General features: G+C 41.3%; 1 protein-coding gene across 1 annotated transcript; it reads right to left on the bottom strand.

Moving 5' to 3' along the window:
* Positions 1-265: 265 nt before the first annotated feature.
* On the bottom strand, positions 266-24,770 carry TRMT2B (tRNA methyltransferase 2 homolog B). The gene is made up of 13 exons (XM_063432207.1): positions 24,676-24,770; positions 20,905-21,066; positions 20,613-20,667; positions 20,383-20,502; positions 13,972-14,071; positions 6,134-6,204; positions 5,872-6,018; positions 4,439-4,533; positions 3,483-3,691; positions 2,669-2,770; positions 993-1,112; positions 688-787; positions 266-596 (listed from the first exon to the last, which is right to left on the bottom strand). The coding sequence occupies exons 2-13, from the start codon at positions 21,063-21,065 to the stop codon at positions 470-472; spliced, it is 1,407 nt and encodes a 468-aa protein (XP_063288277.1). The 5' UTR covers position 21,066; positions 24,676-24,770; the 3' UTR covers positions 266-469.
* Between the last annotated feature and the right edge of the window lie 288 nt (positions 24,771-25,058).

The following is a 25,058-nucleotide window of genomic DNA, read 5'->3' as shown; positions in this document are numbered from 1 at the left end:
TGGTCCTGTTCCTCCATCCTGCTTTAGTTCTAGAGTTCTAACTAAAGCAGGACAGTGGAACAGGAACCTGAAATTGGGACTATCGCATTGAGAGCAGGAGTGTTGGAAGACATGCATATTACTGAGGTCAAGACCTATCCAATGCATTAATGTTGGAAGAGAAACGGAAAAAACTAAACATTGAGTGGGTGTAATAAACACAGACAGTGTATAATGGAGAACGAGGAAGGGGCATCAACATGGTAGAAAAATACATTTTAATACTTTATTAGGAGAAACATAACAAAAAGTTATACAATGTAATCATTCATTGTCTCTCGTCTTTAACAAGACCTCTAAGAAATCAGAACAATGCAAGCACACTTCCTTACTGGTTGGGGAACTCTAGTCACATGTTGTAAATGCTTTGATAGCTGTCAGAATGTCCAGTTTATAGTATATCACTGATTTTTGATCGTATACCACAATGTCATCGGGTAAGGAGCAGGGCAAGCTCACAGTGTGTAGTGTGAGGAAACAGGTCCACTGCCACAGCTTCTTGTGGGACAAATGACTCTCCCAGAATCTTCTGCTCTGAAGACTTTGCACAACACAATCTGTAACCAGAAGAAATAAAAAAGAGGTAATGAAGCAAATAAATGGATATGGTAAAAACTCAGTGGGGTGGGGGGTCAGTTATTGTCTTACTCTGTTAAATTTCTTCCAGCCTCTCCCTCAGGTTTGCAAGTAACAAATATCAAGGTGCGGACATTTTCACAGTTTCTGAGTGCTCGAACAACATGGGGGTCTAGAAAAATGGAGCGTGGTGGAGAGACATAGTCATTAATTGCAAACATTGGTTGGTGTAAGTACTCTTGGACTGCAAACATTTTGCTAGAAAGAAAAGGTGGAGTAAAGTGAGAATGAAGCAGGTATGATAACAAGGTAGTGGAATGGACAGTTAGATAGTAATGTTTTATCAGTCTTATTAATATTCTATAATTTGGTCTTACGAAGTCCAGCGCGAGGAGGATTAACCACAGCCACCACATGCTCTGTATTATTTCTTTCTGACAGAAGCTTCAGCAAAAGTTTTTCTGCCCTTCCCACAAGGAACTGGCAATTTTCTACCCCTGGAAAATCCGTAATTAACAACTGTATCAGTTTCTCAACATAATTTTTGCATTTCATGAAATAAATGATTCACAATGAAAGCATACTTCCTAGTTACTCTATACACCATATACTCATACCCTTCGAATGTCTGAGGTATGGGGAGCCGAGGTAGGGATGGGGCAAGTAAAAAAATATGGACATAATGAAAAAAAAGGTATGTCTACCTTAAAATTTGTTATGGTGCTATAAATTAGAAACGTTATCTCATTTTCTTTTTAAATAAGTGCAAGGCAGGATATAAAAAAATTAAATACGAGTTAAGTCATGCAATATATACTGTTACGTAACATTGTATCAATACAGGAAGATAAATGGTAAACTATTATAACTATAATAATATTACAGAGATGGAATATTTGTTCCAGTTTACAATTAAAATATAAGACAGTAAGTTTCATATGGAGAAGCATTAAGACATTATATAACAAAACATTTAAATCTAAGGAAATGAAAAGAATCTGCTATTGTTGTTACCCTAAAAATGAAGAGGGGGACTAATCTTTATCCCCCTTAAAATAAAGAAACTATATCCAGAAATGTCCAGAATATCCAGAAATGTATCCAGAAATGTAGAGAACAATGGATAAAGGGTTTGGTATTGAGCAGTGCCCAATTAGTTGTTCCGAGGTGTATGATTCAATAAACTGAAAACTGGCCTGCAGTTTGCTTTAAATTTATTGGGGAATATATCAAAGTAAGTTGAAACTGACATTTTTTATGCATATGATCCCTTTCTTAAAACTAATAATAAGAATGTCATGTTCTTATTTTCTCATAATACACACTATAGCAGGCTATGGGAATACCTTTAAGCAGTGTATGAGAGTTAAAGCAGCATGGAAATTACTACGGTGGGAAAAGAGGGTAGAAATTAAGGGAGGTCAAGAAACAACTGAGATACTGGCATAATTTTGTGATTTCATTGGTTTAGCAAAAATTAAACAAAACTGAGCATTCAAAAACATACAGATGATGCCCAAACCTCTCCAATACATTAAAGTAATTTCTGTGCCCGGAGTGCCCCTTTAATAGAATAACGTCTCGTCATACGTTACTTGAAGCAGATTGTTACAATCCTTCTACATAGAAGAAAAGAAAAAAAAAAGTAAAGGGTGCGCCTTAAAGATAAGTGAAAGTAATACTTATATAAATATACAAAAGTCCAAGCAGTTCTGCAATACTCCAAAATTTAAATGATCCACGTTGGCAGGAAAAGGTCCTTATGCGTCAACGACTAGGGTGTATGGTCACAGGTGGGCAAATTGCGGAGATCTGCTTAGGGTGCTCGGGGAAGCTTATTAAGTGTGATGGTCAAGGATCTTTATAGTGGGTCTTTCACTTATCTTTAAGGCGCACCCTTTACCTTTTTTATTTTCTGCTATACTTATCCTGAGGGGATTAGAGGGGACCCCCCATTCTATAGGTGTGCTGCCTATACTTTATATTATTCCATTCCTGTTTTCATATCAGCACTGACCCTTTTTTTGTGTTTTTCCGCAATCCTTCTACATACCATTGAAAGTCATGTTCCACTGAGCATCACATACAGCATCGTCCACCAGTTCTATTCCAACTACCTCTTGAAACTGCCCTGCCAGGGACAAGCCAATCACACCTGTTTGCAAAATAAACAAGCATTGGTTCAAATGATTAGTGTTAGAAGTGTTAGAATTAATATTATCCATCCATCAGGAATTAATGCTAGACCGTAAGATTGCAAGAGGAGGAACCTCATCCTACTGTACAGTATGTATATTTGCACCTACTAATTTAATATTTCTAGTCCATAAAGTCCAGTGATTTGCAACACTGTTATATTTTCCAATACAGCATAATTACTGGTCTTCTGTACAATATAATATAATATAATATAAAAAAGCCACAAAGGGGGTAGGTGTTTGAGGCATGAGGGGGACATAAGAGACACCAAATGGTGTCTAAAACAGAAGAGGGGTTAAGATACATAACAGTAGCGGGGTTAGCGATGCAAGGGCGCCATAAGAGACAATTCTGGGGGAGGGTGTCTACATATAGTTTCACTCTGGATACCAAGTAACTGAAGTACACCTCTGATATAAGGTGCAGCACAGAAAATCCTTCCTGTAACACCGTGTTTGTGCAGGCCCATGCAAATCTTCCCTTCCAACATAAATGTGTAAATATCTGCTTTCAAAGATGCATGATCCTCAATAAAGGTTTCAACACATGGGTGGTTGATGACAATTCATTTTAAATTATTGAACAGTCATATACATGCAGCGGACAGGTTCACATTACATATCTGAAGCAATTCAGCACAACATCTTAGTAAAGCATGCATTGCTCACCAGTTCCACAACAAACATCAAACAGTATACTTTTTGAGCGATTTTTAACCAGATTTCCCAAGGCAGTGTATAGAAGCTCTGCTCCTGGTGTGTTTATCTGGAGGAAAGTGGTGGGGGAGACACGAAGATCAAGGCCCAAAACTCTCTCGGTAAGATGTGGGGATCCATGCAGCAGAAGTGGTGGTGAGATCTGATTTGTTGCAGGATTTCTAGAGGAAGAAAATAACGAATGACACAAAAGAAGAGGAAACAAGGAAGAAAAATAACAAAAAGGAATTCATCAGAAAACACACACAATATATTGCAACATTAAAAAGAGAAAATGCACACTCACAAGAAGACAGTTAGGATTATATAATAATTAAGTGAGAATTCAACACAAATTTACAAACTTAATATTTACAATGAATTCACTCTGAATTCTCACTTTAGTAAATAACCTTGAATATATCCAAATGGAATAGGTGAGGAAAGCTGGATTGTTGGTGAAAGTCACTTTGAAATCATTATGAAGCACACCGACTTTTTACCAGTTCTGGCCTGCAGAAGGCCTATTATATACACTTTATGGGTACAGAATCAGAGAAACACAGAATGTGACAGCAGATAAGAGCCATTCGGCCCATCTAGTCTGCGCATTTTTTCAAATACCTCTATTAGTCTCATATAGTTAGGATAGTCTTCTGCTTATCCCATGCATGCTTAAAATACCTCACTGTGTTAACCTCTACCACTTCAGCTGGAAGGCTATTCCATACATCCACTACCCTCTCAGTAAAGTAATACTTCCTGATATTATTTCTAAACCTTTGCCCCTCTAATTTAAGACTATGTCCTCTTGTTGTGATAGTTTTCCTTTTTTTTTTAACATACTTTCCTCCTTTATTGAGTTAATTCCCTTATATATATTTTATAAAACAGAAAACGCTTGACGACTAAAAGCAAAAATCTCTTACTTTTGTTGACAGTATAAAGAAGTGAGGTTGCAGACAGATCCAGGCCCATGTGTAAAATACTCTTTAAGGGATAGAATATGAGAAAGAACTTCATCCTAATGGGAAAAGGAGGGAAGTTATAAAAAAAAAAAAAAAATGATAGGTTGCAGCAAAACAAGAGTTGTAAGCAGGAAAAAAGGCTAGATAGTGGGGGAAGCCAGTGCTCACTCAAGACATGCCGCAATACTAGCGAGCTCCTGCCAATAAATTTGGAGCTGGAGGCTAATTCTCCGTCAACCAAGACTGATAAAAAAGTCCTGCTACAGGACATTAAAGCAATGTTTCAGGCTGACATGGCCGATGTGCGGGAGGAGGTGGCAACGCTGACAGGCTGCATACCAGCTATGGAATAAGATTTGGGGGAAGGCAAGTGGTACAATCTGCTACAGATGCTAAGCCTAATACCCTACAGAAGAAATGTAGAAAACCCTACAGATGAGTGCATGAGACAGTTTCCCCTGAGAAGCTACCCCGCTATGTATGGCATCTACTGTCCACCTTGCTGTCTCCCAAACAAGCTGCAATTGATTGCTGTTTTTATCTGCCTAAGGCCGCTAAGGCTCCCCGGAGGTCTCCAGGGATCTATTTCTACAATTTCAGAGATACTCTGATTGGTTTGATTCCATACAGATGGGGCCCACATCACTTGTTGGCAGAGAGGGATGGCAGGACACTTCTTCTCTCAGTTTCCGATCCAACCGAGTCTCTACCATCGCAGGACAGCAAGGCCTAGGTCGGTTGCACAATCTTTCCCTTTGTTGTGGGACAGGCCTTAGCTAGGACGGCGGATCCTCCTTCCTGAAACCGTCCAAATTTCCTTTTTTTTACCCTATTACGTGTATTGCTTTTGTTTTATTTTTTTAAATGCATTCTCCATCTTTTGCCTCCTCTGCCTCCATAAGCTATATTACACAGTACCTGGTCCGCTAAATTATCTGCCACTAACTCCTTGGTTGCACCTGTTTCCCTGTAAATTTCATTACTCTGCCTGGGAGAGCCCATGGTACACTTAGGTCACCGCATGGGTCCTCACATTGTTGTCTGTTAAAAAAAAAAATAGCTATTGGGGTATTGAGACCTTCTTTGTCTTCAACCGGAGTGTAATTTTACCTAAGCTAGCAGTTATGCATCTATCATTTTAGTTCAGGTTTCATTGATTGTACACATAAAATATACCTGGGTGCTTTGTATTTCTGAATATGTGACCTGAGCAAAAATAAACAATTAAAAAAAGCACAAAAAGGAGAGACAAGGTTGAAAAGACAAAAAATAAAGATGGGTAAAAAGTATTTCCACAATTTCCTTCTGAACAATACATTTTATAAGACTTTGAACTACATGTTATCTTTGACTGTGACAGCATAAAATGTATCTTAATAAGAACGTTAGTTAACCTGTGGAAGATCCTTTGTGTAAAAGGTGAATATAGCCATAATGTCCCCATTGCTGTTTGTGCGGACAATGATTTCATGCCAGTGACCTCCATCACGAAAGTGAAGACAGGGAGGCAGTGGGGACTGTCGAATGTAATCTTCGTAACACTGTAGGATAGAATACATTCAGGGGAGGTGAGAAGTGAAGGTCCAGATTATTATCATATCTCTCAGAGATGTTGTGTAAATGTAATGTGAATTCAAGATCATATGAACATTGTACCTTTGCAACAAGCTTGTGTTTCACGGGAATGTTGAGAAGATGGTCTGTCCGCACACAAACAATGCTTCTGTCTGGAGATACAAATTAAGGAGAGTCCAAATTAAAAAGCAATGAAGTAAAGAACAATAAAACAACAAGTCAGCTTCCCATCCTACAATATATATACATGAAGCCTCTCGTTGTTTGAATGATGCTAAAAAAGTGCTGGATTTTATAGAGAGCGTAGAATCACAAAGCCATAAAAAGACCGTGCCATTTCAGAGTGCTGAGTTTACTTTGATGGGATAAAGGCTGTTTCATGTTAGATGGACTTGGTGGGCAATGCCTTGAACAACATGTGGACTGGAATTTACATTATTTACAGTCCAAAAAAAACGATGGTATAAGGCACTCCAAGTTATCCCAATTTGTGGTGCTTGAGTCACAAGAACAGGTTCCTGTTTAGCAGAAATCATTCTTTTTTGTATTTAGACTCAAATCCTCTCTTGGTTTGAGTAATTTTGGACATATTTGAACAAATTAATTGTAACGTGTTGTAATACACAATATGGAAAAAAAAATTGCATATATGGTTGTCATATGTATAAATACATTGAATTGTATATGCATTAGTGAATCTTACCTGATACTGAAAGGTTAACTCTCCTAATTGCTGTGATTGTTATTTACCAATTGTAATTGAAATGTGATGAGGACACAGGTATATGACTGGTTGTACATTCTATGTAATTGCCTACATAACACTTTGAATTATGTCTTGACAAAGTGTCGAAACGTTGCCTTTGTCATGTTTGATGGCACAATAAACCACCGTGGGGGGGGGAGCCAAGTCAGCAAGCGGAGCAGACGCACGAAAGCTGAGCTCCCGCTGGACTCACCGACTATCACGACAACTCGCCAAAAACGAAACATCAATACATCACCTGCATAAAGGAGGTCCCGGTGACACACCTGTCACTTTTCACGAGCGATTAGGTGATCGGGAACCCAAGATGGCTAGCTGGGGCCTACAAGCGACAGGGACAGGTGGCCGCTCTTCCAGTCAACGAACTAGAGAAACAGACCCGCGAGCACCCTGTCCCCCCCTCCTCCCCGGGCCGGTGGGGGTTATCCTGGCCCAACCACAAGAGGACACACACACGGGTACAGAACCCAAAGAAAGAGGCAAGCAAGTTGAGAGACGAGGAGCGGCCATGCAAAATGGTCCTCGCCACGTGCGCCCAAACCGCAGAAAGACCCGACCTCATGGCCAAGCTGGATGCCATAATAGCTACGTTCTGGGAGAAAAGCGGAGGCTCATAGTCAAGCCACACGCTCACCCAAGGTACTGCCGACACACTTTCAAAGTAGATGCAAACTCCCTCACCCAGACAGAGCCAGCAAAGGACGCCAAAACGGACGGGGCTCCTGGCGGGCCCGTAAACCCAAACGACTGACATTGCTCCTGCACACTCCAGCTCACAATCCAGGCAAGCAAAGGGAACCCTCCTGGCCCCACCCCCAGCCCAGTGACGGAAACCGGCACCATTGAAGGGACTCGGGCGGCACCCTCCAAGCCTCCTACACATACGACGCACGGACTCCACCGCTCCACCAGACATGCCGTTGGACTCGCCTCTGGTGCAACCACTGGACTCTAAAACACCCCAACAGGGCATCGGCTGATCCCGGCACAGAGCGACCGACCCCAACAACTACAACTCGCAAGGACTGCACCGCTTTGTTATATTTACTTTAGTCTCAACGCATTTTGTTTCACAAAGTTTTTCATAAATTGATTAGTTCGCATCCAAACCTCCTAAACCCAGCACACTATTAACCCTAGCAACCCAGCCTCTCAACTAGCGGTCTACTCTAAGCAATTAAGCACCGAAACTGCACAGCATGAAACCCGCTGCCCCTAGCATACCCTGTAAGTGTGCTCTCTCAGTAATTACTTCACGCTTTAGCCTATGATATAAAACATGGTATTAGTTAACAGGTACCAACTGTTAACATAAATTGTATAGCCTGGCTGTCTCATTGCATGGTTGTTATAACTAACTAAACTCTTAAGGCGAATAAGCATATGTGGTTACTTGTCAACCAGCTAAAAAACCCTGGTACCCCCACACACCCAGTCTGTTTAACATAAGCCGCTATCTTGTAATACAATACTGTTACACATTTATACTAGAATACTTAATTGAAACTCATCAGTTATACTAAGCCTGTTTTAAAAAAAAAAAAATGTGCACCTACTCATGCCACTGTTTAATCTGTCTAATTCTATGTACACTGATGTAGCGTTTGACCCTATTATGTACCCACCTGCACAGTAAAAATAAAGAATAAAAAAAACAACAAAAAAACACCAGGAGACAATATTGCTGAGTGCTGAGGATTATTTTGATTGCGGTCACATTATTCACAGTAAGGGAAAGCCTCAAACGCTCCCTAATCCTAAGTGCTTCATAATGCCATTATAATGCTACAAACCATTTTAAAGCTGACAATTTCAATGTCAGTATTTTTACAGTGAATCTTGGTTTGAGGTTTCATTTAGCGATCAAACTATGTTTGGTTTTGTTCTGCTTTGTTATTAATAAGTGTTTATTTGCTGCACTTAAATTGACACTTTAGCATTTCATTTGGAATCCCTTTGCCTGTCCATCTGCCAGGGCTTATAGTGACAAGTCATGTTGCTGCTGTTGGAGGCTCTGTGTCCGTATTCTGGTGATTTAAAGGGAATGGCCTCAATAAGTAAAATTGTATAAAATGTGTGTGGCCTTTGGCATGCCTTTCAACTTTCCCGCTTTCAGTCGGGTCTGTTCCAATTTTTTGGTCTTGTCCCACTGTCCTGCTTTAGTTCTACGGTGTCCTGCATTTTAGGACACCAGGGAACTGTCCCCAGACAGCACAGCGCAAGTGCGTCATTAGATGCGCTGATGCTGTGAAGCAGATACTAGGACTATGCAGGAAGCTCTTCTCTACATGGTCCTGAACGCTGGGGGCTGGCCAGACAGATTGTCAGGGGGAGAGCTTTTTCAGCTGGACCTGCCCGTTTTCTGGGTGGGCCTGCTCAGTGTAGGCATGTAGGCTCAGGGTTATTCACTAACGAGAGAAAATTGGGAATTCAAAATGAATTTAAAATTTGAGGGCAAATTGAAAGTTAAGCTAACAGAGAGAATGTTGGTCTTAAATTTGAAATAGGAATCTGGACCTCAAGTAGTTCCAAGTTTACAACTGGTCAAAGTGCACTGTGCACATTGTAGTCCACAACATCTGGAGTACCGAAGGTTGCCTAATCCTGTACTACAGAGTGCACAGCAGTAAAATCCAATATCAGTGAAAATCCAATATCAGTGAGGAGATCACACTGCGGCAAAGACAACATAGGTTGCTCAACCATGTATACAGTCTGTTACTCGGGTCAGACGTGGGACATAGAGGAAAGCTGCTGTGCCTGAGTCATCTGGGAGCAATTATTAATTGTATCCATTCATACAGTTCCATCAAATTCTACAAGTCTACATAGAGTGCACAGAGTGTATAAGTAGTTATGGAATGATAACATGTAAAATATAAGTAGGAGAGTACCTACTAGAGCAGCGATTCCCAATTGGTGTTCAACAAAATTGGGGGTCCCCAGCATTTTGCCACATTCAAGATGGCCACCGCTACCTGCTGTTTCCGGAAATCCGAAGACAGCAGCGATCTAAAGCCCGCCCTGCCGTCAGCCGCCTTGCCGTCAGAGCCTGCCCTAGCGCCTGCACTGCCATCAGTCAGCCACTTAGACTTAGCTCGTCTGTGAAAGAGCCCGTCCAGCCGTCAGCCGTCAGCCATTTTCTATCACTCGTGGTAGAGGAGTGATCGAGAGTGGAGCTGATAGTTATAGCTCCGTTATTGTCATAGATAGAAATTCTCTGTTAAGCATATTGAAAGCCTCTGCCAGGGGCGTTCAAAGCCTCTGCCAGGGGCGTTCAAAGCCTCTGCCAGGGGCGTTCAAAGCCTCTGCCAGGGGCGTTCAAAGCCTCTGCCAGGGGCGTTCAAAGCCTCTGCCAGGGGCGTTCAAAGCCTCTGCCAGGGGCGTTCAAAGCCTCTGCCAGGGGCGTTCAAAGCCTCTGCCAGGGGCGTTCAAAGCCTCTGCCAGGGGCGTTCAAAGCCTCTGCCAGGGGCGTTCAAAGCCTCTGCCAGGGGCGTTCAAAGCCTCTGCCAGGGGCGTTCAAAGCCTCTGCCAGGGGCGTTCAAAGCCTCTGCCAGGGGCGTTCAAAGCCTCTGCCAGGGGCGTTCAAAGCCTCTGCCAGGGGCGTTGAAAGGCTCTGCTAGGGGCACTGAAAGACTCTGTCAGGGGCATTGAAATTCTCTGTTAGGGACATTAAAGGCTCTGTTAGGGGCAATGAATGGGGCAAAAAACTGTTAACTGTATTTTTTAAAAGTGTTCAAATCTTTTTCCTCCAAGTCTAACCTAAAAACCCTGCTTTAGTTCAGTTCTTTCGAAAAGTGTTATCAAAATCGGCATCCTTTTCAGTCAGGTTGTGAGATCTGTATTTTTTCAAAGTGTTCAAATCTTTTTGCTCCACGTCTAACTCAAAAATCCTGCTTAAGTTCAGATATTATCAAAGTTATCGAAGTTATCAAAAAGTGTTATGGAAATTATCAAAAAGTGTTTTTTTAATGTTTTTTTTTTTTTTTAACCAATAAACAACCATGAATTTGGAAATCTGTTTAAAGCAGGGAACTCTTCAGAGAAAAAATATTACTACTTCTACCTGTTCGGCACTTATAGAAACTGAGTCCAACTAAAAATCCTGAAAACATGCTCGAAATAGTTTTATCTACTGTTCCTCAAATAGCAGAGACAAGTGACAAGTCCAAAAAAAAAAAGCAGACAATGCTACCCAATCTTCTTCTCAAAGAAAAGAAAATATGATGATCGCTACTTGTCATTTGGATTCACAAGTGCCAGAAATGAAGATTGTGCTGAAGCACAATGCTTACTTTGCAATAAAATATTGCCAAACAGTTCGTTAGCACCTGCTAAATTACGTCGTCATTTTGAGCAAAACCACGCAGAGTACAAAGATAAAGACATTTACTTTTTTAAGTGAAAGCAAAAGGAGTATCAGAAGAGCAAACAATTTATGAGCAAAAAATTCCAAAATGCTAATGAAAAGCCACAGAGGCTTCTTACAGAGTGAGTTACCGCATAGCACTTGCAGGAGAAGCACACACAATTGGGGAATCACTAATAAAAGCATGTGCAAAAGAAATAGTGTCATGGATTTTATTTTTTTTATTCTTTATTTCTGTTCCGCTCACAAGCATGAGAGAGCTATTGCATGAAAATGAGGTAACATTACATTGTAGAGCATGACATACGTTAATATATACTCCGGACATCTTATGTAATGGCCTGTGTAGGTGGCTCGTGAGTGGAGGTTTTTAATAGGTAAGTTGGGTGTGAGTGTCATGTATTTTGAGTGAGAAGTTGAGTAAAAATAATTGAAGCTGTGCCATTTTCCAACAACACAGTTTTGCGCCATATTCATGATCTTGCTGATGGCATCAATACTGAACTAATTTCTCCACTGCATCAATGTGATTGGTACTCACTGCAATTAGACGAGTCCACAGATGTTGCAGGACTTTCAGTTTTATTGGTTTTTGTTAGATATAATTTTGACAAACAGATTGAAGAAGACTTGCTTCTGTGTGAAACTTTGAAAACTCATACCACTGGTGAGAACATCTTTAACTGTATCCAGAAGTTCATGAACACACACAGTATAAATTGAGACAAATGTGTAGATGTGTGCAGTGATGGTGCCAAAGCAATGGTTGGGAAAGTGGCAGGCGCTGTGACACAAATAAGAAATGTAGCAAAAAACAGCACCAGTTATCACTGTGCTCTTTACAGACATACACTGGTATCTAAAAATATTTTAATCTCGCTTAAAACTGTGCTAGACGAATCGGTCCACATGATTAATTTTATAAAAAGTTGACCATTATAGTCACGACTATGTAAAATTATATGTGAAGATATGGGTAGTCACCACTCTGCTCTGCTATTGCATTCAGAAGTCCGTTGGCTATCACGAGGTAAAGTCCTTGTTAGAATGTTTGAATTGCGTCAAGAGTTGTTTGCATATTTCCAGGATCATAAATTTGGATTATCTGATCGATTAACAGACACTCTGGGGTTATCCAAAGTAGCATATCTTGCAGACATATTCACAAAATTAAATGACGTATGTTTATCACTCCAAGGAAAAAACACTAATATTTTTAATGCAAAAGATAAAATATTTTCACTGTCTCGTAAGCTGCAGTTTTGGACCTCATCTATTGAGCAAAATAATTTGAACGCTTTGCCAACACTTAAGGACTTTCTTGAAGAATCAGAAATTGAACTTGAAGATGAAATTCGCAATGAAATTGTAGATCATCTTTGCCATTTAATCACATCTATTAATCAGTATTTTCCATTCTTGAATGAAAACAATAATGACTGGGTTCAAAATCTATTCATAAAAGACAAGCCAGCCAATTTTTCTGATGTAGATTTTGAGAATCTGATCGTTATAACTTCTGACAGTCAACTAACCAAAAAATGTAAAGTTTCTCTTATTGCTTTTTTGGGGTGATTTACGCAAAGAATACCCAGAATTGTCCAAGCGGGCAATCAAAGTTCTGTTGCCATTTGCCAGCACATACTTATGGAAACTGGATTCTCGCTTTACTCGTCAACAAAAACAAAGTATCGAAGTCAACAATTAAACCAGATATAAAAAGAATTTGCCAGCAAAAGAGAACATTACACTCTGCTCACTGAAAGGTTTGCGCTACTCTACAGCGCACATTTTTTTTGTTGGGGTTCCAAAATTTTGCTATACCTTGTCAAAGGGTTCCACAGGAAAAAAATAATTGGGAAACCCTGTGCTAGAGCAATATGATTTTTTTTTTTATCTCTAACTTGACACCAGTTACTTTTGGCTCATGTGAACCCCTAGAAGGCCACTGTAGAAAGTGATGCCAACTTCAGAATAAAAATAATAATAAAATGAAAATGTGAATTATTGAACTCTCTAACATTCATGCAATTTTTCAATAAATGTTATGCATACCATTTACTATGAATCTGCTCTGCAATTTCTTTAATCCCAGCTATTTCATTTAACATTTGCCACCACTCTTCCTTCTATAACCCATAAAGGAACACTACAGTCCCCTAAATTACTCTAGCTAAATAAAGCAGTTTTAGTGTATATATCATTCCCCTGCAATTTCACTGCTCAATTCACTGTCATTTAGGAGTTAAATCACTTTGTTTCTGTTTATGCAGCCCTAGCCACACCTCCCCTGGCTATGATTGACAGAGCCTGCATGAAAAAAAAAACTGGTTTCACTTTCAAACAGATGTAATTTACCTTAAATAATTGTATCTCAATCTCTACATTGAACTTTAATCACATACAGGATGCTCTTGCAGGGTCTAGCAAGCTATTAACATAGCAGGGGATGAGAAAATCTTAATTAAACAGAACTTGCAATAAAGAAAGCCTAAATAGGGCTCTCTTTACAGGAAGTGTTTATGGAAGGCTGTGCAAGTCACATGCAGGGAGGTGTGACTAGGGTTCATAAACCAAGGGATTTAACTCCTAAATGGCAGAGGATTGAGCAGTGAGGCTGCAGGGGCATGTTCTATACACCAAAACTGCTTCATTAAGCTAAAGTTATTCAGTTGACTATAGTGTCCCTTTAATTTATGGTTTTAGCTACTGGGTTAATTTATTGAATAACGATAAAATGTGTAGTTTGTTCCAGTGGATGAGATTTCCACAACATCACCTTACCCCTTTCGTTTCCAACATAATTCCCCACAGTTTTCGGATCTCCATTTGGCCCCAGGTTCACGGAGAAAGTGGATTTATTGCGGTATCCATTAATGACAGGCTGTGTGGTGATAAACAGAATAAGGGGAATAGGAAATCTTAGCTAAAAACGTGACTGTGCTTTTTGAATTTGAATTTTATCAGACCGTAAGCTGTTACTTTATGTTATAATCTTTCAGCAGAACGTTTTCATGCGTTTATCATACAACACCCCAGTTCCAATATAAGGGGAGATGATAATGGTTGATTCTCTAAACAGCTCCATTTAGCTCTGCCTTGGAAATTCTTTCTGAGCTGTCTCAGGTTTGCAGAGTTAAGCCCAAGGCACTGAGCTCCATAACTCTATTAATGGAAATTGAGCCAGATCATTGGGACTAATTACAATGGAGATAAGGATTCTATATACTTTCTTCCTGTTCTGTCTTTCCTCTAGAAACTGTGCTATGAGCAGCATATATTTAGGCTAAGTAACACTTTGTTGCTGCTATTTTGAAGATTAGTCTTTTTGTTGCAATATTATAGCTACCTATGTATATATGTAAGTTAGCTTAGTTTCTCCTTCTATACGTGTGTTAACCCTCAGTTACGAGTTTTTATGTCTATACTTTTTGTGATGGGAGTTGTAAGCCTGTGATTCAATAAAGCTAAATACACTTCCATACAAATAAACTTTGTTCATGTTGAAAGTATATAAATAAAATATTTACAGATATACATTTGCTGCTAGTTCAATTTCTGTGGCACAATACTGGCATACTGTAAATTATTGTGTTTTAAGAGTAAATTAATTGTTTTGACCATGTACTAATATTTTTTTTATTTTTTATTATTCTTTATTTTTGATATGCAGGTGAGTACAACAGTGCCTGTATGGCCACAATGGCGTCAGCAGGCTCTATTTTCATAGTTATAACATAACAGTGTTGTGGCATGTGAGGTTTGCATACAATTTTTTTTAATATATTAACGAGTAACGATTCAAGAAATAAGCGTATGAGTACTAGTTTATATTGCTAGTTCAGGCTTAACTTTAGAACTTCCCGTACGCTGGTACAGTGTTAAGGCGGTTTGCCCTGTCTAGCTAACAATGTGATAAACATTTAGGCAACCATAACACGAACACATATATTAAGTTATCAGAATGAGAAACTCCTGTTTAACACAAATGCAATGTATAAGCTAGTGTATCTGCAAGAGCAATGCAAAGGACTATTAACAATTCTGTTCCCTCGCTATACTGGTCTCAGCAGCAGGATTCAGAGAAAGTAAAAATATAGACAACAGTAATTCGCATCACATTTAGTCCTGTAGTTAGTGTAGGCTGCAGATAAGAGAAAAGTATAAATTTCCAAGGCATTCTGTCACTTCAGAACCACAGGGGCAACAGTATGTTGGCATGCACTAATAATTACTCAGGGAATAGGCCGGTTCTGATGTTAAAGGTAAGTGCAGAGAAATAAACAATAATAATTTTAGCTTATTATCTGAGAGTAAGTTAGGTATAGATAGGTTACATGCCTGACACTAAGCACGATATTAATGCCTTGCCTCCGTCTTCTGAAAATATCAGTCTCTGCTTCATGGGCAGGGTTGTCGGCCGTAGGCCGTGTGGTGCTTGAGATTCCGTTGTTTCACCCGATGCCCGTTTTGGCAGCCTTGCTTGTGCCGTTGGGTAAGAGTCCCTTCTGGGTCTCCCCCGGTATGTCGTGAGTGGGTTTTCTGCCTGTTGCGTCTCCCGGGATCTAGCTTTGTTGCTTTTCGGTCATCGGCACGCCAGGCTTTGTGGGCCGCTGTGTGCAGGCTTATGCTTTGCTGCCCGTTGTTTTCTGTGGCTGCTGAGTGAGAAGTAAGTCAGATCTTCTTCTGCGGTGCGGGGTCGTGAGAATTGGTGTCCAGAAGGCCCAGCGCCTTTTCCCGCCTGTTTGAGCCTGGGCTCCAGTTTCGTGTGGAGACTGCTCTGTAGTTGTGAGGGGAAGTACATTGTAAGGTACGCTGGACGGTCGGGCGAATCCACGCCACCACCGCTATCATAGCCCTCTGGTAGGGTTGTCTACAAGCTTTAAGCATTGCCCAGAAGTGAAATTGCAGCAAGTCCACAAAGTCCTTCGTGTGCTTGGGTGGTGCAATGCTCGGGTGCTTGGCTTGGGGCCGCGCCACCATCTTGGCCGGGCCCTGCGGGTTTCGTTTGCTTGGCGAGTTCGCTGCTTGTTCAGGTGTGCTTGTGGGGGTAATCGTCCCTTGCGAGGACCGGGATGTCCCCCACCGGTCCAAAGGGGGGGGCAGCAGGGCTGCTTTGGGCTGTTGCGTAGGAGCTCGCACCGTGCATGGAGGTCGGCTGTCTTCCTTGGGCCTTATGCTCTGCACTAGGTTAGGCCGCATGGCCTGCTTTTCCACGGCGTATCGGTGCCAGGTTTGTATCATCGTGTGCTGGGTGCTGTTCTGCGTCTGCTCCCAATCACCGTTTGCCGCTTATGCTGTCCTGTCAGATGGTATTTTCGCTTTTGGGTCCGTTATTGCAGGAGCTCCCAAAAAGTGCGTCTGCCCATCTTTGCTGTCAGGCCCCGCCCCCCCCAATATATATATATATTTTTTTATAATTCTTTATTTGTAAAGTTTTTCAGTTGTACATTATAGGGTGAAAAAGACATTATAACATTGTTGTGTAACAATACACTGAAAATAGTAAGAAATAGTACATGACGTGAATACATTTTGATAGTTTAAGATAGCATTTTATACAGAGGTATGTAGCTGTATAGCGTATAGTATCAATATTCACTGTATATGCAAGTTTTCAACGTCATTAGGAGGGTTAAAGAGTAGATGAGTGGTGGCCAGATAGGCCAACTATGTAAGACAGTTGAAACATACTTGGCATCTGAATGGGTGTGGTGTATTTTTCAGTTTTTAACTTGGTCTGTGAAGCACTTTAAGTCGTGTGTATAATACCCTTGTTTCAGAGTAGTCTGTCTATATCTGTGTCACGTATTCATCCGCTTATAAAAATGTGGTTAATGGCATTTACTGTTTAAGGCCCAGTTCTCCTCTTGCGTCAGTGCCCTGTCGTGGTTTCTTGCCTATTTTTATCCGAGAATCTTGATTTTCTGGTATTTAACTTTGGCTTTTTTTGACTTCCCTGATATCTGGTATCCTTGACTTTTGGCTTTCTCTCATCTTTGTGTCTGATTCTGTGTCCCAGACCTCGGCAAGTATTTTGACTATTCTTAGAGACGTTAAGTACGGCCATTCTAAGGTCCGGTTTTACGTTATCCTTAGTCCTAGGTGTGACACAGTACTTTGTGCTGGATCAACTTGTAATCCTGACAGTCTGTTTGCGTGTTGGTGTTAAAGGTACTGGCTCTCCTCCGAGTGCTGTGTATGCATGATGTCTGTTCATTTGCTAAGGCATGTGTTTGTGAAGGGTTGTGTTTCAGTAGTGTGTACAAGGTGTCCAGAGATGGGGGTGAGTGCGTGCAGAGAGAGTGAGGGAGGAGAATGAGAAGAGAGTAAGCAAGGAGGAGAAATGAGAGAGGGAGGAAGAGAAAAAAAAAACCCCATAAAAGGTGGAGTAGGGGGGTTAATTGCAGCGGGGTGGGTGAAGAGTGGTTGGGTATCCTGAGTTTATTCCATCGCCACGCCTGCTGTCCCTGTGTGGGTAGAGTGAACTCAAAGAGCCACAGGTCCCAGAATTTTTAAAGTTTGTTATGGTTTTGTGTACCAGGGACGAGAGTTTCTCCATCTTTCTAGCAATGGGTATATTGGTACGTTAGTGTGTAATATCTTGAATGTTAATTGTGATACTTGGAGCCACAGGTGGGCTATTTGTGCGAATTTCCAAAAAAAAGTGGAGATAGGTGCCCTTTCCCCCGCAGTGTTTCCAGCGCAGGTCAGTTTCTGAGATGCACATTTGTCTTAGTCGAAAAGGGGTGAATTACCAGAGCATTAGCATTTAGTACGCCTGTTCTTTGTGGTTTACACATATAGAGACTGTGGCTGTGACTTCCCAGAAGGCTCCCCAATCTGAGGGGTGTTCTGGGAGTCCAAGATCCCTCTCCCAAACCGACATGTATGTTAGGGATGCCTCATAGAGGGATGTAATTATAATGTGGAAATTTGGCTCTTTTGAATCAGGCAATTCATGCATGCCCGTTAGAAGGGGGTGAGGTTTGTGGTGCCTGCCTTTTTGTTGATGAGTGTGTCCAGAAAACTGCGTATTTGGATTTATTAAAAGCGATCGAAGGTGGTTAACGGAATGCGTTGGGGGCAGTCTGGGAATGAGAGAAGTTTTTGGTTTTGGAAGAATTGGTGAAAGCGGAGGAGGTCATTGTCGTCAGATCTGGAGAAATGTTGGGGGGTCACGAATGGGATGAATTGTGCATTGCATAGGACCAACGTAAGTGGGGAGGGGTTGGATGTCAGAGAGCATTCAGTTGTGATATTATCCCAAATTTTCATTGAGTTTAATAGTGCTGGGGTGGTAGCGGGTAGTTGTGGTCTGGCTTGTTTGAGTAACCAAACTGAGAGTGAAGGGAAGTCTCTGCCAAAAATCGTGTGTTCCAGGTCTACCCGGCGCTTAAAGCCATATGGGGCGTGAAGGTGTTGTACCTGTGCAAGTTGTGCTGCGTGGTAATAGTGTATGAAGTGGGGAGGGCCCAATCCCCCTACTCTATTTGGTATAAAAAGTATCACTCACACTTCACACAATCACACTTAATTCTAGCCTTTTTGTTGGCCCAAATGAATCTATCAGTTTGAGTTTGCAAGTTTTTAAAGGGACACTATAGTCACCAGAACAACTACAGCTTATTGAATGTGTTCTGGTGAGTAGAACCATTACCTTCAGGCTTTTTGCTGTGTTTACATTACAGCCTAGTGATAACTTCACTGGCCACTCCTCAGATGGCTGTTAGAGATCCTTACTGGGTCATGGCTGCCTAAAATGCATCCAAACATTCAGTATCTCCTCCCTCTGCATGCAGATACTGAACTTTCCTCATAGAGATTCATTGATTCAATTCATCTCTATGAGGAGATGTTGATTAGCCAGGGCTGTGTTTGAATCATGCTGGCTCTGCCTGCCTCTTTGTCCGTCACAGCCAATCCTATGGGGAAGCATTGTGATTGGAAGAGGCTACCACTTCTGATGATGTCAGTAGACTGTTTGTTTTTCTGAGTCTAACAGCATGCAGAGTTACAGCTTCTGGCTTGAATACAGTAAAATTTTTACTATATTTATGGAGGCATGAGGGGCCCAGGGGGGCAAGATGGTGGTGTTAACACTATATGGTCAGGAATACAGGTTTGTGTTCCTGACCCTACAGTGATCCTTTAAAGTTGGAGGTGGAGATTTGGATGGGTAAGGCCTGGAACAAGTAGAGGAATCTGGGAAGTAGGTCCTTCACATTCAGGAGACCTGTCCAGGTTTTGAGACCCTTGGTACCGTATGTCTGTGTTCGTGATGTATTCATTATTTGAATCATTTCAATGCAAAGTAATCACACAAAAAATACCTTATGTGTTTTAGACTTCTTTTTCCTGATCTCTTTTAACATACTGGATGTATAGAGCATTTTAAAGATGATTAAACTTGCTTTCTACCACTTGCATTCTCACATTTCCTGCACTGTTTCTGAACTAGAAATGTAACCAGTGCCTGATTTCTTGACAGAGTGCAAGAAAATATAGTGATAGAAATATAATTTAACAGCTTTCATTGTGTATGGTAGGGCTATGCCAGGTTTTTATTGCCTTTATAACCTTTGGCGCATGCGGTAATGTTTGTGTGAAGCTGTCAAACAGCTTAAGAACCAGTTTGTGTGCTTCCAGTCTGAGCTAATATGGTATTATAGATAATTACACCAAGTTTGGGCATTATTCATTGGCTTGAGAGTGTCAGCTGACAGCTCACAATCCACGAATTGGTAAGATAATGCAGATGTATGAACAGCCTGGCAGAAATAGATAAGTGTCAAACTACTCTTAAACAACTTAACAGTTTTCTGTTGGATCGTGCCAGGGAACTAATGGCACCATAACCATGACAGCATGCTGTGGTGGTTATGGTGTTTACAGTGTCCCTCTAACAAGCAGAAGGTTTCAAATTATTTATTAATTCATGTACAAAAAAAAAAGATATAAAATTTAGCATGCAAAATATAGTTTTTGGGATCATTGGTAAATTTTGCACAACATATATAACACAGTCAGTGTGTTAAAATGGTGTATTGTTATTCTGGGAGGAGATTGGACCCTACTTGACCCTTGAGAACATTTATTTACTGTACCAGTAACCGAAGTCCCATTTTATACTCTATTTTTTACCTTTTCAGTACAATACCACTTCTCTGTGATCTTAATCTACAGATAACTTACTGAAGGTAGAACGTCCTGCAGTGGGCAAAATAGACCATTATAATCTGGGAGCTGGCCTCCTCGCTCTTTCACTCTCAGGCACAGATCACGTAGTACCGTCTGCAGAGCTTCCAACTTGTGCTAGAAGGAAAGGGTGTTCAATTATTCATTGGCTAAATGAGCACTGGATGAAACACTCTCAATTAACATCCCCATCTCCCCCCACCACCAAAAATGGAGATTTCTGTTACCTTGAGTTGTTCTTTGTATTCCATTCTCCACAATGGTGTACACACGTCAGAGAGTCTGCAATAAAAACATCCAATGAAGAGCTTTTAGCAAAACTGCTGCAAACAGAGAGATTCCGTATTAATTTGCTAAAAGATGTAATGTTATACGTCAGAGAGATAAGAGCTGGAAATATGGTGGTTGAGGTGGGTGGGTGCACATCTGTTTGCTTTGATGCCGACTGCAGAATCCCTAAACCAAAACGAAGAATAAAACACATTGGCTTTTAGAACGTTTCTCACTATTTCTTGGTACCTTTCTTCCCAGGAGGCAGCAGGGCTATGGTTGATAAGTTTCTTCTTGTTCTTTTTGTGGACTCCACGCAATACCGTCTGAGTTATCGTTCGAGTCACACACCATGAAAGGCCCGACCTGCAGCATGGCACACACCTCCATGACATCAAAAGGGGTGTCATCCTGTGAAAATACAAATATATTTTTCTCCAGTGAAGTGAAGCCTACTAGGTTTTCAAACTGAGCAATAGCTGGGTGAGGGACCATATTTTTGAAATCTTTTTTTCTTAACAACGATACATTTGCTATTAGGAAGGGCTGTTGCTCATTGTATATTTGCATTCCTCTGATTATCCCTCCAGGGATTCAAAAAGAAGGAGGTGTGTTAGGATGTCTGTGATCACAGTACTGCTAGAGTGAGGTATCATAGAAACATAGAATGTGACGGCCATTCGGCCCATCTAGTCTGCCCAATTTTCTAAATACTTTCATTAGTCCCTGGCCTTATCTTATAGTTAGGATAGCCTTATGCCTATCCCACGCATGCTTAAACTCCTTTACTGTGTTAACATCTACCACTTCAGCTGGAAGGCTATTCCATGCATCCACTACCTTCTCAGTAAAGTAATATTTCCTAATATTATTTTTAAACCTTTGTCCCTCTAATTTAAGACTATGTCCTCTTGTTGTGGTAGTTTTTCTTCTTTTAAATATAGTCGCCTCCTTTACTGTGTTGATTCCCTTTATGTATTTAAATGTTTCTATCATATCCCCCCTGTCTCGTCTTTCCTCCAAGCTATACATGTTAAGATCCTTTAACCTTTCATGGTAAGTTTTATCCTGCAATCCATGAACCAGTTTAGTAGCCCATCTCTGAACTCTCTCTAAGGTATCAATATCCTTCTGAAGATACGGTCTCCAGTACTGCGTACAATACTATCAGGTAGGATTTGTGCAGGGCCTTTGCTAGATCAGCACTGTGTGGGTTTGCGCATGGACTGGTCGATAAAAACTCAATGTTCTCCAGGCCTGGACTGACCCACTCTGACCAGGCCATCAGACTATGATGAGTATGCATGATATCAATGGAGCAGGGTGCTCATATCCACCATGTTTTCAGGGACATTTATAATTTTGTCAGATTTATGAAAAAGCATGAAAAGAGTTACCCTGCAGTATGAATATTGCATATTGTGCAGGGCTCTTTATTACCTAATTGCATAATATTATACACTTTCTCAATTCGACATACTACAGGGCAACCCTTTTCATGTGCTGCCCATCAATATGTGTATATGATATGTGTCCCTGAAAACATGCCCTGAAGGCATTTGCAAGTGACTGCGGGGTGAGTTGATGTTCATTACATACATAACACGTCAGTTGTCATTGTAGGCAATGGAGTCTGCATCTCTTAGACATGCACAGATGTCTGTGAATGTCCTTCAACTCACATAGGTCATACAGATGGATGTGGCAGAGATATTAGGTGTAGTAAAAATGAAAATCCAGCGCACTCCCTTATCTACTAAACAGCTACTTTGGTGCTGACTGGATTTGCTAGTTTTATTAAAAACACCTAATTTAGGCAAAAAAATAATGGGTGTTTAGTTACATTATATGATCATACATTGCATAAGCCTGCCACAACGTCAATGTACCCCATCTTTGGCAGGTCCTACTCTAACAGCCAAATATCTGCTAAATTAGTTACCGTATTTTTCGCTCCATAAGACGCACCTCACCATAAGACGCACCTAGTTTTTAGAGGAAGAAACCCAGAAAAAAAATATTCTGAACAAACTAGTGTTTCTTACTATGGGACAGTTTGTACAGAATATTTTTTTCTCCCCTGTCCCATAGTGTCCCCCCCTCCCATAGTCTTCTCCTCTCTCCCATAGTCTTCACTCACCCCCTCCCCATAGTCTTCACCCACCCCCTCCCCATAGTCTTCACCCACCCCCTCCCCATAGACTTCATCCACCCCCTCCCCATAGACTTCATCCACCCCCTCCCCATAGACTTCATCCACCCCCTCCCCATAGACTTCATCCACCCCCTCCCCATAGTCTTCATCCACCCCCTCCCCATAGTCTTCATCCACCCCCTCCCCATAGACTTCATCCAACCCCTCCCCATAGACTTCATCCAACCCCTCCCCATAGACTTCATCCAGCCCCTCCCCCATAGACTTCATCCACCCCCTCCCCATAGTCTTCATCCACCCCCTCCCCATAGTCTTCATCCACCCCCTCCCCCATAGTCTTCATCCACCCCCTCCCCATAGACTTCATCTCATCTCCCCCCCCCATAGACTTCATCTCCCCCCCCCCATAGACTTCATCCCCCCCTCCCCATAGACTTCATCCCCCCCCTGCTCCCCCACTCAGCTTGTGCACACTTCCTTTCAGTCCTGCCGGAAACCGGAACATGAAATTCAAGTTCCACTACCGCGGTGCGCCCTGTGCTGCCGGCCAACGCTGCAAGACAGGTAAGTAAAGCTTCATATTCGCTCCATAAGACGCACAGACATTTCCCCTCACTTTTGAGGAGAAAAAAGTGCGTCTTATGGAGCGAAAACTACGGTACTTACTTGGGGAAATGCTTTTATCTCGAGTTCTCTGCGGTACAAGGCTAAAAAGGGTTACTGAGATGAGGCAGCTGTGAAAGGGAGGGGTGCAAAACCAAGGAGCTGGCTAGACTCCTAAATATATATGTGAGAAAACAAGGAGTTAATAAAACTAGCAAATTTGGTCAGCACCAAAGTAGCTGTTTAGTAGATAAGGGATTGCGCTGGATTTTCATTTTTACTGTACTTATTGGCCTCCAGCAGCGTCCATCTGTCACACCCACATATTGCAGGTTCTGGGCAAAAAGTAACATCTGCACTGAGATCTGAGAGCTTAGTTAACAAAAAATAAAAAGCCATTTAGTTGTACTTGCCCCAGGCCAAACGTTACCTGATTTGCTAGAATTTCTGTTGGCACAATATATATAAGATAACATTAATCTATAATTTAATATAAAGTATCCTCTGCCATGACACTTTACTGTATAGCTTGGTGTATGTTTTGTTTCAGGATCTCAGGTATACACTTCACTACAGTGGGCTGTAGTGGTTATGGTGCTTGGAATGTTCCTTTAATTCTTTTTAGCTAGACCTAAAACACGTTATAGTTAAAAGAAACCTATAGTGTCAGAAATACAAGCATATATTCCTGACACTATAGTCCTGAAGTGGCTGTTTAGCGGTCCAGCCCCCCTCGGATTTGAATAAAAAGGTGATTTTACTCACCTATTGTTCCCAAGCTGTGCAGTTCTTGCCGTGGCTTCCCTTGCCTCCATGGCTGAGATCATGAATCTTGATGATCTCAGCCAGTCCAATAGGAAAGCATTGGAAGGCTTTTGTGCACGCACAGATTAATGCTGTGATGCACCATTCAGCATCTCTTCATAGAGATGCATTGAATCAATGCACCTCTAAAGGGAACGTCCATGCAGAGCGTGGTGAGGTGGTGAAGCTGTCTGTGTGAGTGCCACTAGAGGTGTTACTAGTCAGCAAAGTAAGCACTGCCTTTTCAGAGCTTACAGTATTAACACTGCAAGGACATGCTAAAGACACCAGAACAACTCCATTAAGCTGTAGTGGTCCTGGTGATTACTGTGTCTCTTTATTCTTATTAACTATATAAACCCATACTACAGAAAAAGTAATGCCTTGTGTCTTCATATTGTCTTGCTGCAGAAGATACTGACAAAAGCAATTATTGTATACCCTGAGCCTGAGATTACCTTATCGTCCTTTAGCTGCAGGCACTCAGGCTCTGGTAGATACAACTTCCTAGCCATGTGAAGTCCCTGTGGTCACGTGATTGTGAAGGTCACATGATACACATTGGTACAGGAAATAGACAGCGGTAGACTCAAATCAAGCTACCCAAATTTAATAGGAATGTACTGTGCCCCGGCTGTCACTGCATATTGTAGGGTCACTGACAGCACAGGACAGGGTGGTTTTTCTGCCTGCATAACAATTACTGGCTCCAGGAGGTGGGAGTGCACCAATGAAAGATCAGAATATAACTTTTTTTTACCCCAGATAGCCTAGACTGCAAGGGAAAGTAACTTTTGATTTTCTTATAAATAAAATCTTATCAAATACATTTTAGCATGTC

The sequence above is a fragment of the Pelobates fuscus genome, chromosome 9 (genome assembly GCF_036172605.1).
Source record: "Pelobates fuscus isolate aPelFus1 chromosome 9, aPelFus1.pri, whole genome shotgun sequence".
NCBI classification, from domain to species: domain Eukaryota; kingdom Metazoa; phylum Chordata; class Amphibia; order Anura; family Pelobatidae; genus Pelobates; species Pelobates fuscus.
Note: the sequence above shows the minus strand (reverse complement) of the source record. Positions and strands in the feature narration are given on the sequence as shown.